Genomic DNA, 14,659 nt, shown 5'->3' with positions numbered 1-14,659 from the left:
AGTTGTTCCAATACATACAGGAACTATTTCTGTATGAAATATTTTAGCCCAACTTTTAAAAATAGCTCCACAGGAAGAATGTCAAAAGTACTAAAGTTTTAAGTAGTAATCCAAGATAGGCAAATGGTAAATATACTAAAGAAATTAGGATCAATAGCTTAGTTATGAATCATATTGATTCATTTGAATCATAATAATGTTCTCTCTGGTAAAATGGAGAAATGGAGGTATTATTGAGGCATCTCATAGAAAGAGGATAATCCTAGTTTATGAGTTGGAGTTGATAGACTTAAATACTGGTATACTATTTAATGACAATCTGAAATAAAATTTACCTTCTGTGTATGAGTCTGCATTGATATATGCAACCTCTCTCTCCTGGAGTGTTTTCACATTCTCCTGTAGTTGAAGCAAAGCAGTCACTTAACTCACAGCATTTACAGTTTTGGAAATACAAGCAAAACAAATTAATTCAGTAAAAGAGTGGTTTGCAGACACCATTATAAATCAAACACCTATGCTTTTGACCATAATTTTAAGAAAATGCTATTAACTGGTTGATAATATTAATGCAATTAAAACAAGAAAGAAAAATATTAGTGATGCTGTAGCCACTGTTAATAGCAACAGCAGGGAGACCCAGAGTAAAACTGCCCCTGATCCCCTGCACCATAATATGAAGGAGGAAGGCTCGGAGATGCTCAGCCTCACCCTGGATCTACTGGAAGAGGACTGCTCAAAGTAAGGCCTGGAAATCTGTATTTTTAAAAGGTGTCTCTGGAAATCCTTACAGACATTAAAGTATGAGATCCCTTGATGTTGGGGATCCAAGTAACTTTACCATATTAAAAGTGAGGAAGTTGGAAATTTGATTTATCAAGAATTTTTTGAAAGAGAAGATATTGATGAAAAAGAAAAATATAGGAGGGGAGGATAGAGAAAAAAACTCGAGGGAGAGAAGAGTGGCTATTAGGACAAAGACAAGACATTTCTCACACATACATGCACACACGCACACACATTCTAGAAAAATACAGCAGAAGAAGACTAATGCCATCACACAACATGGGAATATGCAGAGAGAACTCTTTTCTTCTCTCTGTTTCTCTCTCTCTCTCTAGCTTGCTACCTTATAAAAGCAGTTACAGTAAAAACATTTAAAGCTGTGAGTGGTCATCCCACAAATGAGAATTTTCACCTCTGCACTTGACCACATGGGATAGATGACAGCTGATTCTGCGGCAGAGTTTCCATTATGACAGAGCTACAGTAGAAATAAAAAAGATTCCTTAATTATATGTAAAGGTAAATGTGCTGCTGAATATGATCAAGAAGCTAGTAGAAAATGGGAAACAATATTCAAATTGTCTTTTAACTCACATGAATTTAAATTAATGCAAGGCATATTATCTTGTATCTTGGATTTATTTTATCTGTATTTTAAGCTGCTTAAATTATAAAAAGACACATGTATTTCTATATACATGTGTTCACAAGAAATTACATATTTCTAAAAGTAAATGACCTTAATGAATAAGCTCTGATTCATCTAAATAAGTGTATTATGAAATGCATGTTCATAACAACAACATAATAGTAAGACTTTGCCATATAAATGGAATCAAATGTGATACAAGTAAATGTGATTTTATTCCCATACTTATTTGATTCATATTATTATTTTAAAGTATGCAGAAATGAGTCAGAAGGAAAGCATTTTAAAAACCATTCACAATAATAAGAAAGATATGACATTCTTTAAATCAATTCTATAAAATTTGGACTCATAAATGAACAAAACAGAGGATAGTCACAGGAAAGTGCTTTTTGGTGCGCCTGCCTTTAAAAAAATACACAAGCCTACCTTGAACATGTAAGAACTTAGAGTTACTGGACAGAGAGCATATGGGAAGAAGATGAAAGAAGGGGGTCTATGAGAGACACTTTAAAATAAAGCATTAAGAGCCAGTGACAAATGAAAATTAATCATAATTGAATTAAAAATAAATCCTTGAAATTTTAGAGTAATTCAATTTACAAAATCATTGTATTACACTCCCCAACCAGGCACTTTTGTAAATGGTAAAATATACCTATGGTTACAATTTAGTGTTGAATCCATAAAGGAGAGACTATAATCAGAGTATAGTCATCTAAAAAGAGCATGTTGTTTTCCTGGATAGAAGAAATCCAAGGAAAGTGTAAAAACTTGAAAATTAATGCCAAGGATCTAAATCAGATTTTCAATAGGCTAATTCACTTGTCAGAAGTAGTTTCCTAGGTTTGACTATTTTCTGAGCTTACAGATTTTACTTACTTATCACAAAACCAATATAAATAGAAACTAAAATATTTTAAAAATAATGAAAAAATTGGTTTGTGCTTAGTAATTAAGAGGTTGTTCTGTTTTGCCAAACTGATGTAAAAGCAAAAACAAACTCTATTTCTTAAATTTTCCTGTTTTTATCCAATTTAAAACAGTATCAGGTAATGGAACACATCTGTGATTACCCTGAGATACATGTTGACCAAGAAGATATGTTTACTGTCTTAGTTACCTCAGCCCATTTGTGGAACCCAGAAGTCCAAATTTTTCTGCATCCCAGCTGGCAAAAATGGCAGTTCTTCTCAGTCTTCAGCTTGAAATCATTGTTAACATACATGGTTAGGTACATCTGCCTAAAAACAAAGGAAAATTCACTGAAGTCACTTTCTGTCATCACTTGCCATGGAAACATTATTTACCTCTACTAATCAGTTTTCCAAAATTCTGGACAACTTCTTATAAATCAGCAGTTCCACTGGTTAGGTCAATACCTCCAAATACCCAGAAGTCCTGATGATCTCCCAGAATAACACATCTGTCTGGAAAGGAAGGCATTCAAAAGAATGACAACTTAGAATGTATTATAAAGAGCAGTAATTTATGTTTTTAAATTAAACTTCCTCCTGCTTGAGTTTCCTCCATAGAAAACATCAAGGTACTGTCTCCTTTTAGAATTTACCTTTTTTTCCCCACATTTAATTATATCACATCAACCAGGAAAAAAATATTAAGAGTTGATTAAGATTTACCTTCTCTTACTCCTGTAATCTTTGTAAAAACAAAATGTTTTAAGACATTTTAAAAAATTCACCAACTCACCAAGTTTCACAGATCCTCAGGTAGTTCTGATTACATCATAAATGCTTGTGACTTTCTTGAAGTTATGAACATGCATTTTAACCTTCCTAGAATTTCACAAAGGGAACAAATTACTTCACATAGAGCATTATGTCTAACAGGTTCCTTCCAATGTTTTATTATAAGTCTCAGAAGTACAGAAAACTGTTTAATAAGATGATAAATTCCCATATGCCCACCACCTAAATTCAATCATTGTTAATACTGTTGAAGTATTTGCAAGCGAGTTGTGCAAATCATGACAGTTGTCTCCTATGTATTTAAGAATGCACCTTACGGTGAAATCAAATAAAAAAATCAGTATTTTATATTTTTCCTCCCTCATAGCTCTATTGTTGGTATTTATTTAAACTCCAAAATTATTACTCAACATGAAAAAGAATCTTGTTCTTAGCAATTTTTTTTTAAAAAAAAATGTGTATTTGTCCATTTAGAGCTCAAATCAATTAAGGGATATAAGCCCCAGGTGCTTTTTTTTGGTATTTTGACCAGGGAAGATTTCTGTTTCTGACTTTTCTCTTAAACTGTTACTGAAGCTACATGCTCTGTTTTCCTTGTGTCTGTATGTATCTGTTTATAAATCACATTTTTCATTGTGTACCTCTAGAGGGTATTAATACATGAGATAATAAAGTCTCCTATGTTAAAGGAACTCTGTTCTAATTGAGTTAAATAAACACTTTTTAAAAATTCTTATAAAATAAAACTGAACTTCTAATACCTTAAGAGTTCTGAAATTTTAAAACAAGCTTCTTACAGAACTTATAAAATACTTGCAGAATCCAAATTCAAATTGCTAAGGCAAATCATTAATCAACAAGGCTCATTCAACCATTTTAGTTTAATAAAAAACAGCTATCTCCTCTCTGATTCATCAGTGTGAAGTTTCCCTTTCCCTCTACATTTCAAGCCAGTCAAACTAAAGTTCTGATCATGCCATGCTCTTTCCCAGCCCTGCACAAGCTGTCCTCTGCAGCTGGCGTTTACTGCCTGTCTTGATTCCGTGGAAAACTTACTGTTTGTGTAAAATTAAGCTCAATGAGCACATGTTCTGTGGTCATGCCTCCTTAATACCAGAACTGTCTGGGGTTAGTAACAGTAACGACTATGATGGTAAGCGCACTGGGCCATGTAGCAGTTACGCGTTCACCACTGTGACCACTTAACCCTCCCCCGCAGAAGTGATCGGTGAACTTCGCTCCTTTCCCCCTTCTCTCCTACTCCTTCCCTTAAGTTAACCTAGTATTTTGCATGTACAGTGTTTTGACAGTTATCTGAAACACTGTTTTAAACCGTCAGTTGAAAAGGGAAGACAAAATGTTACACCTGGCCCAGAGGAGGAGAGGGGTGGGGAGTGGCTCAGAGAAAGCCGAACAGGACGCGCGGCCCCCGATCACAACACAGCCCTGTTCCTTCCCGAGTTTCGCAGCCGGGAAAGCAGAGGCGTGGGGCCCGGACCGCTTCGGGGCCTTCGTGGGAGGCCGAGGGAGGGACGGAGACCCGCGCAGGGCTGGGGAGGGGCCCGCAGGGACTCACCGTCTGTGCAGCGGCTCCTGACCCACAGCTGGGCGGGCGGCGGTGGCGGTAGAGGCTGCGGTGCCGGCTGAAGGGGTGAGGCGGCATCGGCGGCGGTACCGGCTGAGGCGGCGGCCGCTGCGGTGCCAGCTGAGGGGGCTGGGAGGGCGGCGGTGGCGGTTGAGGCTGCGATGCCGGCTGAAGGGGCTGAGACGGCTGCGCGGCGGTACCGGCTGAGGGGGCCGAGGCGGCGGCGGCTTCAGTGCCGGCTGAGGGGGCTGAGGCGGCATCGGCGGCGGTACCGGCTGAAGCGGCGGCGGCTGCGGTGCCGGCTGAAAGGGCTGAGACGGCGTCGGCGGCCGTGCCTGCTGAGGCGGCATCGGCGCCGGTGCCGGCTGAAGCGGTGGCGGCTGCGGTGCCGGGTGAGGGGGCTGGAGGTTCGGCGGCTGCGGTGCAGGCTGAGGGGTCCGAGGCGGCGGCGGCTGCGGTGCCGGCTGAGGGGGCTGGGCGGGCGGCGGTGGCGGTAGAGGCTGCGGTGCCGGCTGAAGGGGCTGAGGCGGCATCGGCGGCGTTACCTGCTGAGGCGGCTGTTCCGGCTGAGGGGGCCGAGGCGGCGGCGGCTGCAGTGCCGGCTGAGGGGGCTGAGGCGGCATCGGCGGCGGTCCCGGCTGAAGCGGCGGCGGCTGCGGTGCCAGCTGAGGGGGCTGGGCGGGCGGCGGTGGCGGTAGAGGCTGCGGTGCCGGCTGAGGGGGCCGAGGCGGCGGCGGCTGCGGTGCCGGCTGAGGGGGCTGGGCGGGCGGCGGTGGCGGTAGAGGCTGCGGTGCCGGCTGAAGGGGCTGAGGCGGCATCGGCGGCGTTACCTGCTGAGGCGGCTGTTCCGGCTGAGGGGGCCGAGGCGGCGGCGGCTGCAGTGCCGGCTGAGGGGGCTGAGGCGGCATCGGCGGCGTTACCTGCTGAGGCGGCTGTTCCGGCTGAGGGGTCCGAGGCGGCGGCGGCTGCGGTGCCGGCTGAGGGGGCTGGGCGGGCGGCGGTGCCGGCTGAGGGGGCTGGGCGGTCGGCGGTGGCGGTAGAGGCTGCGGTGCCGGCTGAAGGGGCCGAGGCGGCGGCGGCTGCGGTGCTGGCTGAGGGGGCTGGGCGGGCGGCGGTGGCGGTAGAGGCTGCGGTGCCGGCTGAAGGGGCTGAGCCGGCGGCAGCTGCAGTGCCGGATTAAGGGGCTGAAGCGGCGGCGGTTGCGGTGCCGGCTGAGGGGGCTGGGAGGGCGGCGGTGGCGGTTGAGGCTGCGATGCCGGCTGAAGGGGCTGAGACGGAGGCGGCGGCCGTGCCTGCTGAGGCGGCATCGGCGCCGGTACCGGCTGAAGCGGTGGGGCCTGTGGTGACGGGTGAGGGGGCTGGAGGTTCGGCGGCTGCGGTGCCGGCTGAGGGGCCTGGGCGGGCGGCGGTGGCGGTAGAGGCTGCGGTGCCGGCTGAAGGGGCTGAGGCGGCATCGGCGGCGTTACCGGCTGAGGCGGCTGTTCCGGCTGATGGGGCCGAGGCGGCGGCGGCTGCGGTGCCGGCTGAAGGGGCTGAGGCGGCGGCAGCTGCAGTGCCGGCTGAAGGGGCTGAAGCGGCGGCGGTTGCGGTGCCGGTTGAGGGGGCTGGGCGGGCGGCGGTGGCGGTTGAGGCTGCGATGCCTGCTGAAGGGGCTGAGACGGCGTCGGCGGCCGTGCCTGCTGAGGCGGCATCGGCGCAGGTACCGGCTGAAGCGGTGGCGGCTGCGGTGCCGGCTGAGGGGGCTGGGCGGGCGGCGGTGGCGGTAGAGTCTGCGATGCCGGCTGAAGGGGCTGAGGCGGCATCGGCGGCGTTACCTGCTGAGGCGGCTGTTCCGGCTGAGGGGGCCGAGGCGGCGGCGGCTGCAGTGCCGGCTGAGGGGGCTGAGGCGGCATCGGCGGCGGTCCCGGCTGAAGCGGCGGCGGCTGCGGTGCCAGCTGAGGGGGCTGGGCGGGCGGCTGTGCCGGTAGAGGCTGCGGTGCCGGCTGAAGGGGCCGAGGCGGCGGCGGCTGCGGTGCCGGCTGAAGAGGCCGAGGCGGCGGCGGCGGCGGTATCGGCTGAAGCAGCGGCGGCTGCGGTGCCAGCTGAGGGGGCTGGGCGGGCGGCGGTGCCGGTAGAGGCTGCGGTGCCGGCTGAGGGGGCTGAGGCGGCATCGGCGGCGGTATCGGCTGAAGGGATGAAGCAGCGGCGGCTGCGATGCCGGCTTAGGGGGCTGAGGCGGCGGCGGCGGCTGCTGGAAGGACTTGAGGGACTCGAAGGCCTTCACCATCTTTTCCAGGGTCGCCATGGCGGCCTCCCGCCACGCGGGGACAGCCCCCGGAGTCGCCGATCCGACCGGCGTCTCTGGTCAGCAGCGGTGGCAGTAAACGGGGCTCGGGGCCGCCAGCAGTTGCGGACCCCAAGCGCGCGGCCATCTTGGAATCGTCCCGACAGTCCCCGCGGCCCTGCGTCCTGCCACGCTCCGCCGATGGGGCGGGGCCGGGCCGCGGGATTGACAGCCAGAGGCAGCGGCCTCCGCCAATGGCTGCCTCGCTCGCCCCTTGGACTCAAAGAGCCGCCACGGCTGCTGGAGTTACTGCCGTTCTTCCCGGCGATGGACGGGGGGTACTACACGGGGATCGGGAGGGCGGTTCCGGGGCGGGGTTGCAAGGCACGGCGAGGAGGGTGGGGAGGGCGGGTGACTTGTGATTGAGGGTCTCTCTTGGCGAGGGGCGTCCCCGGATGACGCATAGCATGTGGCAGGGAGGCCGTGCAGTGGGCTGGGAGCCCGAGACCCCTGCGGGGCGCTTGCCCACCCCGCGGCGCGGGCGGAGGGCCGGCTCGCCGGACAGCCTGCTATAATATGTTGACTGTTACATATTTGGCCTTACCCTTGTTAGTAGCCTCAAATCACTCCTTGTTCACCTTCAGGATCATTATCATAGATATACTTCTGACAATCCTCGTACTTAACTATGTTCCCTCATGCTACAGGGGCATGCACATGCTATTCTCACTCTTAGAAATAATCTTTTACAGATCAATCCCCTACTCCCCTCAAGGGATTTGCCTATCTAATTCCAATCACTCTCATTGCTCAGCTAATTTGTGAATTCATAAAGCCCATTACATTAACATAATTCCTTAACACCATGTAATTCTCCTTTATCACAATTATTAAAGTATACTTTATAATAACATAAAAACTCTTCCATGCATGAAGGTTGATATTCAACAATTAAGTTCACTGTATGAAGTTGTAAGTACATATACTCTATATTATGAAAAATGTTAAGGAATTACATACTATAGTTAAATTCATTCATATTTTTTCATAGAAATATGGAAATATTTATTCCAAGTTGGATCATCACTATATGTGTGTGTGTATATATGTATATATCTTTCATCCTTCATTCACATTATAAGTTCTGATAAAATATTGCCAACAATTAACTTTTATACCAAGGAAGGAAAGAGGAAGGAAGGAAAGAAGGAAATGGAGGGGTTTTAGAACTCTTGAGATTGAGACATATTAGATAAAAACTCAGATCTGTACATTTGTATATGATAATTATTTTCCTGAAATTATATAAAAACGCATAAAGAAAACTGAAAGCTAAATATAAAATTATTTACAACCCAAATTTGAGGTTAATTTATATCTTCAAATGATATGCATTTTTTTAAATTTAATACTACACTGTTCCATTGCTATAATCAAATTCATAAACAGAAAACTATATATGATATATAATCCTCTCACCATTTATAACATCTCTGAAAGCATTTTTGAAGTAGAATATTTTATATTTAAAGTTTTTATCATTAGAAAGGCTTTGAATATTTTAACACTATTAGATTTAATTTACTTCATCGTATTATTTTTTCCAATACATGTGAAATAATATCTTATATGGTTTTGATTCATTCTTTAAGTAGTTTGTTAATATTGTGTAATAAGTGAATTCATGGAATATTGTTATAGAGTTAGACATTTTTATTTGAAGATGTCATCTTTTGTAGTATAATAATAAGGCCATTATTGTAGGAATGTGAAGGAGTTAGACATTGCTTTTAGTAAAATCATCACTCTAACGGGCATATTGGCAATAGCAGCATGCGGTTAAGATCATGTCAATTTTTTGTAAATCTTTAACAAATTCTGAAATCACTCTGGTTGCTTGCAAATTTATAAAACACAATTACTTAATGGAAGAACAAGGCTGTAGTCAGTGCATGACAAAGGAATGCTGCTTAATAAATAAGTGAGAAGAATTAAGTTTAATTCAAGGAAAGCAGCATTCTTAAAATATTTTGAATTGATTCGAGAAACAGATTTTATGATTATTTAGCAGAGCTTATATAGACATTTATGTGTGTGTATGTATCCTTCATCTCTGTATCAATTCAAATAAGATTTTGCCAAAAAAATAAATTTTAGAGCCAAAAATACCAATCAAAAAGAAAGAAAAGAAGAGGGAAGGAAAGCAGGAAGGCAACTTAACATCAAAAAATTTCATCATTATTTAGAGTAAAGATCTATATCAACTAAACATTTGTATTGTGACCTCCACATTCCACTAAAACTTATGCCATTTACCTACAAATATAAGCTTTTATTTGCTTCTACAATAAATAATACATAAATTTAATGAAACTGCAGCTCAAAAGACGGAAATAGCATTAGAAATTCAGTCATCCAGTGCAGTAGCTAAAGCATGGGTATGACCTGACTCTAAGCAATCAGAGAACAACCAAGAAAATGTGCCAAACTGTTGGATATCCAGATTTGTTCCCAGGGCAGGGAAATAGGCATATCAAGATAAGTAAAAGAATATACCATGTTTAAAGCTTAATTATAATGCAAAATAGATATATATCTATATCTATTTCAAAATGTTAAATTTAAAAGTGGACCAGAAAAAAAACAAAAAACAAAATTACTTCTATAGAGAAAACAAAGAATAGCCTTGTCTTCTTCTATTAAAGACTGACTAGCCACCAAATATTATGGAAATAGCTATAAAGCTTTAAGAAAAAATATTATAATTCTATAATTGTGTTACCACTAATGTTGTTATGTTTGTAGTTAAGCCAAAGTAATACCAAGACATTCAAAGAATCAGAAGGAATGGTAACTATATATTTATCCTAAAAAATAAATATAAATACTAAGTAAAGGATACATTTTTTAAAATTTAAGAAGTACGATATGATTATATAAATGCTATGTTAAAGGGTATTGAATCTACAGGTAGACAAAATAAGGATCACGTCTATTTTGAAAATATTTCAAAATAAATGCCAATAAATAAAAGTAATTCTTAAAATGTTACTTCCGTCTAACTTGTTTGATTTTGTAAATGCATGTTACTTTATATCAATTTGCATTATTGATTATTATATGGTTAATAACACAGATACAATTAAAAGAAAATTATAAAAAAGTTGAGATAGCAAAAATAACTTTCTTTTCTAATATTTACAAATAAAAGATTTAACAGTGAATTTTTATCAATCATAAGTCTTTATATTTTAAGTATAATATAAAATTATAATGGAGAAAAAAGTAAGCAAAAAATGATTCAAATAAAAATGTTAAGGGGAATAATCGTTTATAACATTTTTGTTTTTTCAGAGAAATGGCATCATAATGCAACTGATGGAAGTAATAATCTGAAAGGCTATTTTGGAAGGGTTGATGTCTTTCAGTTTGGTTGACTGACAATATGCTATTTGACTTTTGGATAACGTATGCCTGGAATTTGGACAGAAGGACAGGAAATTTTAAAGGCTTAATAAAGACAGTAATCTAGGAAATTATTTGGAAACAGGAATTATGTTGATGGTAAACTATGTGAACTATAAAGTCACCTAAATGCATTGAACCATGTATTTAAGAGGAAAACAGTATATATAAAAATATTTATAATTTACACTTGTCATAGTATCATAAGCTATTGAAATGAATGTAATAATTTTAATATGCATGTAATTTGTAGGTTGCAATTCAAAGAAATCAAACACTATTTCACTGCTAAAAACAGACATTATTTTGCTAATATGTGAAAATCAGTAATGTAATTACATTCATGCATCATTATGATCCGTAAAAGTAATACACTTTTATGCTGAGGCAATTAGATCAAACTTCATGAATAAGAAATATGGTAATGTGATAAACTGATCTTCTGGGAGATGCTGATTTTTCTTTACATGCTTTATGACTCAGGAATGTTTCATACTCCTCCTGAGACAGAGTAGAAAGACAGTGTGAATAATCAAAAAAAGAAAACATGACCGTTGCAGTGACACTCTGTGTTGCATTTGGTGCTTGACCACATCGGGGCACGATTTTACTGTTTTGAAATTTTTCTGCATTTCGGTGTTTATTTTGTACTGCAGGATACGTGGAGACCAAGTTATGCATCTTGTAATTTAATATTGAGATGATCAATTATGGAAGTGATTAACAGATGTTTCCTTTCATCACTCTCTTAGCTTTACTAACGCATACAAGTCTAAAAGTATTTTCATCAGCTGTTGACAGTACAACACTCACAATGTTACTTCACAAAGACCTCAGAAAAGGCTGCCAAACATGGAGTACCAATTGAAGTGTAATTTCTTTGGTTTCCAATTTGAATTTATAATTTATGTGTGTAAAATGTTTTTAGTGGAGAGTATGGGGACTGAGCCCAGGACTTCATACATGCTCAACCTGTGCTCTACCACTGGGCTATACACTCCCCCCAAATTAGATTAGATTTGGGGTTTAACATCTGAGTAATATAAATAAGAACTGAAATTTATAAAATCCATGCTATAAAATTCATGATAGGAAGTAAAACATTGTCTAAAATAATGAAAAGACAACTCGCAGAATAAGAAAAGATACTCGCAAATCATACATCTGATGTGAGGCATAGATTCAAAGTATATAAAGAACGTTTACAACTCAACCATGAAAAGATGAACCAAAATTTAATATATGCACTCCAGATATTTCTACTACTTGAACATTAAATTGCCACAGAAGGAAATATGGAATATTGTCAAATTATATAAAGCTACATTTTAATTAGATCTAAAGGAGAACACTATAGTTTCAGAAATTTGGAAATGGGTTAGGAGCTTAAAAATGTATAACACTTTTACGGCTGGAAAGATTCCATTTCCACAGCTCTGACCCCTTCCTTTGATGCTTATGCCCTGTCAATAACATTATAACATTTTAAGTGCTCTACCTGCATAGAAGTTCTCAGCTCTCTGTCTTGAGGATGCTGCTAAAGTCATCCACTAAAATCCAAGTCACGTCTCATTTCTGTCCCCTACAAAAGGTTCACTGGCTTGTAAATGTGCCTACTGGGAAAGTTATTCAAGTTTCTTATCTTGGCTTCAGAGCCTTCCACACGCTGGTCTCGATCTGTCTGTTCACCTGCTGGGGTTCTCAGTAAAGCGTCAACCGCCCCGGACCCTTTTCCTTTCTGAACAGGTCATCCTGCTCTCTAGCCTTGGCATCTAAGCGTGGTCAGTTCCTCTGTGCCAATGCCCCAGCTCAGACTGGCTTGCTCCCATATGCACCTCAAATACGCTTCCACTCCGACACCTTTGTCTTCTCTCCAAGGCAGCGTACGTCTTTCCATACGGAGTATCAGGACCTTGTGTCGTGCCCTTTAATTATTGAATCTAATTCAGTGATACAGAGGGGCGTTGTGTAGTCACTAGAAGCATAAATTCTGACGCCTGAGGGGATGAGGGCTAATCCATGTCTGTTAAGAGGAGAGTGACCTTGGGAAATTTACATAATTTCTAGGTTCAAATTTTCTCATCAGAAAAATCATAGGTAATCACTGAACCCATTTTGTTGGTTTAATTCAGAGCATTAATTTGGATCTTGCATACACAATATTTTGCATACTTCCTGGCATATGCATCGATTTGTATATATTTGCAATTCTTACCATTACAGGAAAAAAAAAAAAACTAAATCCTTGAGGTGCCTGTATCCTGAATCATACCATAAATATTCTTGGCTCAAGCAATGTTTGTTAAGTGATTCTACATACCATGAAATGCACTGTTGGTTTTTTCCCCCCACAAATTCTGGCTCCAGAAATATCCATTGAGTGAACAAATTAATCAGCCTAAACTTGGCTAGATTAAATTTTTCTAATCTCTTTCCAATTCTTACTTCAATATAAACCTCTCTTTATATCACATAAACTGTTTTATTAAAATAGCATAAGTAATAATTTTTGAGAACCTTGTATTTTTGAAATTCTATCAGTATTTCCTGGCTTTTACATGTAATAAGATATAACATAACATTCTAGTAGGACACTTATAAAACACCTGTATTGCACTTGATTGGTCAAAACAACATGAACTGTTGGAAACACTGGATATCATCAGAGAAGTTCTGAGCTTTAGTTTGATGTCTGATATACATAAACAACGTGTGATATTAATACTGATGCTAGTGATGACAGTAATTGTCATTTATCAGATACGTTTTATCTAAGTCACTAACTCAGATAACTTTCATAATATTTGGGCTCTGTCATTCTAATATTATGGGTAGAGACACCTGTCTAAATTCGTTAAAAAACATAAAACTAATATTTAAAAAATATAACAACACATGTTTTTGTTAGTCTGACAAATGAGACACTATGAAAAGTCCTCATACAAAACAACTAGTTTTTGGATGAGAGATGTTTTAAAGACATTTCTGGCCAAGGAAACTGCTAAGTTCCTCCTGTTCAAACAAATAAGCAAATAAAGCTGGAGCAAAATCTTGAGCACCGAGAAACTACTAATAACAACTCATTCTGTGAACAAACCCCACATCTGCACTGTCATTGGATTCCTAAGTCTGGGTCTGGGCAGGTCGTTAGAGCTGACTGGAGACTGTGGCTTTAAGTCTGAAGTCCTACAAAAGGGGTAAAGTGCCCAAGGTTGGTGGCATCCCCAGGTTCCTGACAAAGACCGTCGCAGGGTCTCGCAGAAATAAGGGCCTCTGGCTGCCACTGATGAAAACCAACGGCATTCGAGTTTAGAGTTAAAGGCCACCAAGCCCAGGACAAAACCTCCACGAGGAGTGAGAATCAGTAGGTTGGATGGGGAGACCTGCATCCCCCAGAGGACTTCAGACTTGCAAACATCAGTAGCAGAATATAAAATAACCACGTATGAATGTTTAAAGGTAAGACCAATGAGGTCACAAAAATGACCAGTAAGAGACTATCAAAAATGACCAGGCAGATTTGAAAGAGAACCAAATGAAACATTTAGGAAAAAAAATTTAGATAGCTGGGGAAAAAAAGCAAACAAACAAAATGAGTGGACCTCTTCAGACTTAAAGAAAACTGGTGAACGGAAGACACCCCCCAAATTGTCTATAATTTTCATTTAGGGGAGATGGAAAATATTTTTTGAAACATTGAAACCTACGAAGGAAAATTAAGAATATCTAACATTTGTCTAATGAGTGCCTTCAAAGGATAGGAGAGAGAGAAGGAAGGTGAAGTTACACTTGTAATTATAACACGTTGAATTTTCCAAAACTGAAGAAGGATAAGGATCCACAGGTATTAACTCACAATCTATACCCAACAGGATAAACTAAAGCAAAAATAAATGGAAATACTGCAATAAAACTGTAGAAACAAAAGATTTATTTTGAAAGAAAAAGAAAAAAAGTTTACCTACAAGGAAGTGAGTATTAAACTGACAGATTTCTCAACAGCACCAGAAATATTTTTTAAAAAGTGAAAAATGTTCAAATTCATGAGAGAAAATCGTTATCAACCTAGAATTCTGTACCCGTAAAATATGTCATTTAAACCAATTTGGGAAGTATTGACGTTTTCATAATATTAAGTTTGACCTATGAATTTGAAATGGTTTCCCTATTTAAGTTTCCTTTCATTTCTTTTATGATTCTTT

General features: G+C 41.7%; 1 protein-coding gene across 1 annotated transcript; it reads right to left on the bottom strand.

The window, feature by feature from the left end:
• Positions 1 to 340: 340 nt before the first annotated feature.
• LOC140693373 (uncharacterized) lies at positions 341 to 13,846 on the bottom strand. Its single transcript, XM_072957278.1, has 6 exons — positions 13,555 to 13,846; positions 4,721 to 5,487; positions 3,146 to 3,231; positions 2,559 to 2,679; positions 1,199 to 1,264; positions 341 to 399 (listed from the first exon to the last, which is right to left on the bottom strand). Exons 1-3 carry the CDS (start codon positions 13,844 to 13,846, stop codon positions 3,223 to 3,225), a joined length of 1,068 nt encoding a protein of 355 aa, XP_072813379.1. The 3' UTR covers positions 341 to 399; positions 1,199 to 1,264; positions 2,559 to 2,679; positions 3,146 to 3,222.
• Positions 13,847 to 14,659: the final 813 nt, after the last annotated feature.

The sequence above is a fragment of the Vicugna pacos genome, unplaced genomic scaffold, assembly GCF_048564905.1.
Source record: "Vicugna pacos unplaced genomic scaffold, VicPac4 scaffold_19, whole genome shotgun sequence".
In the NCBI taxonomy this organism is placed as follows: Eukaryota; Metazoa; Chordata; class Mammalia; order Artiodactyla; family Camelidae; genus Vicugna; species Vicugna pacos.
The sequence above is the reverse complement of the archived record's forward strand: the minus strand, read 5'-3'. Positions and strand labels throughout refer to the sequence as shown.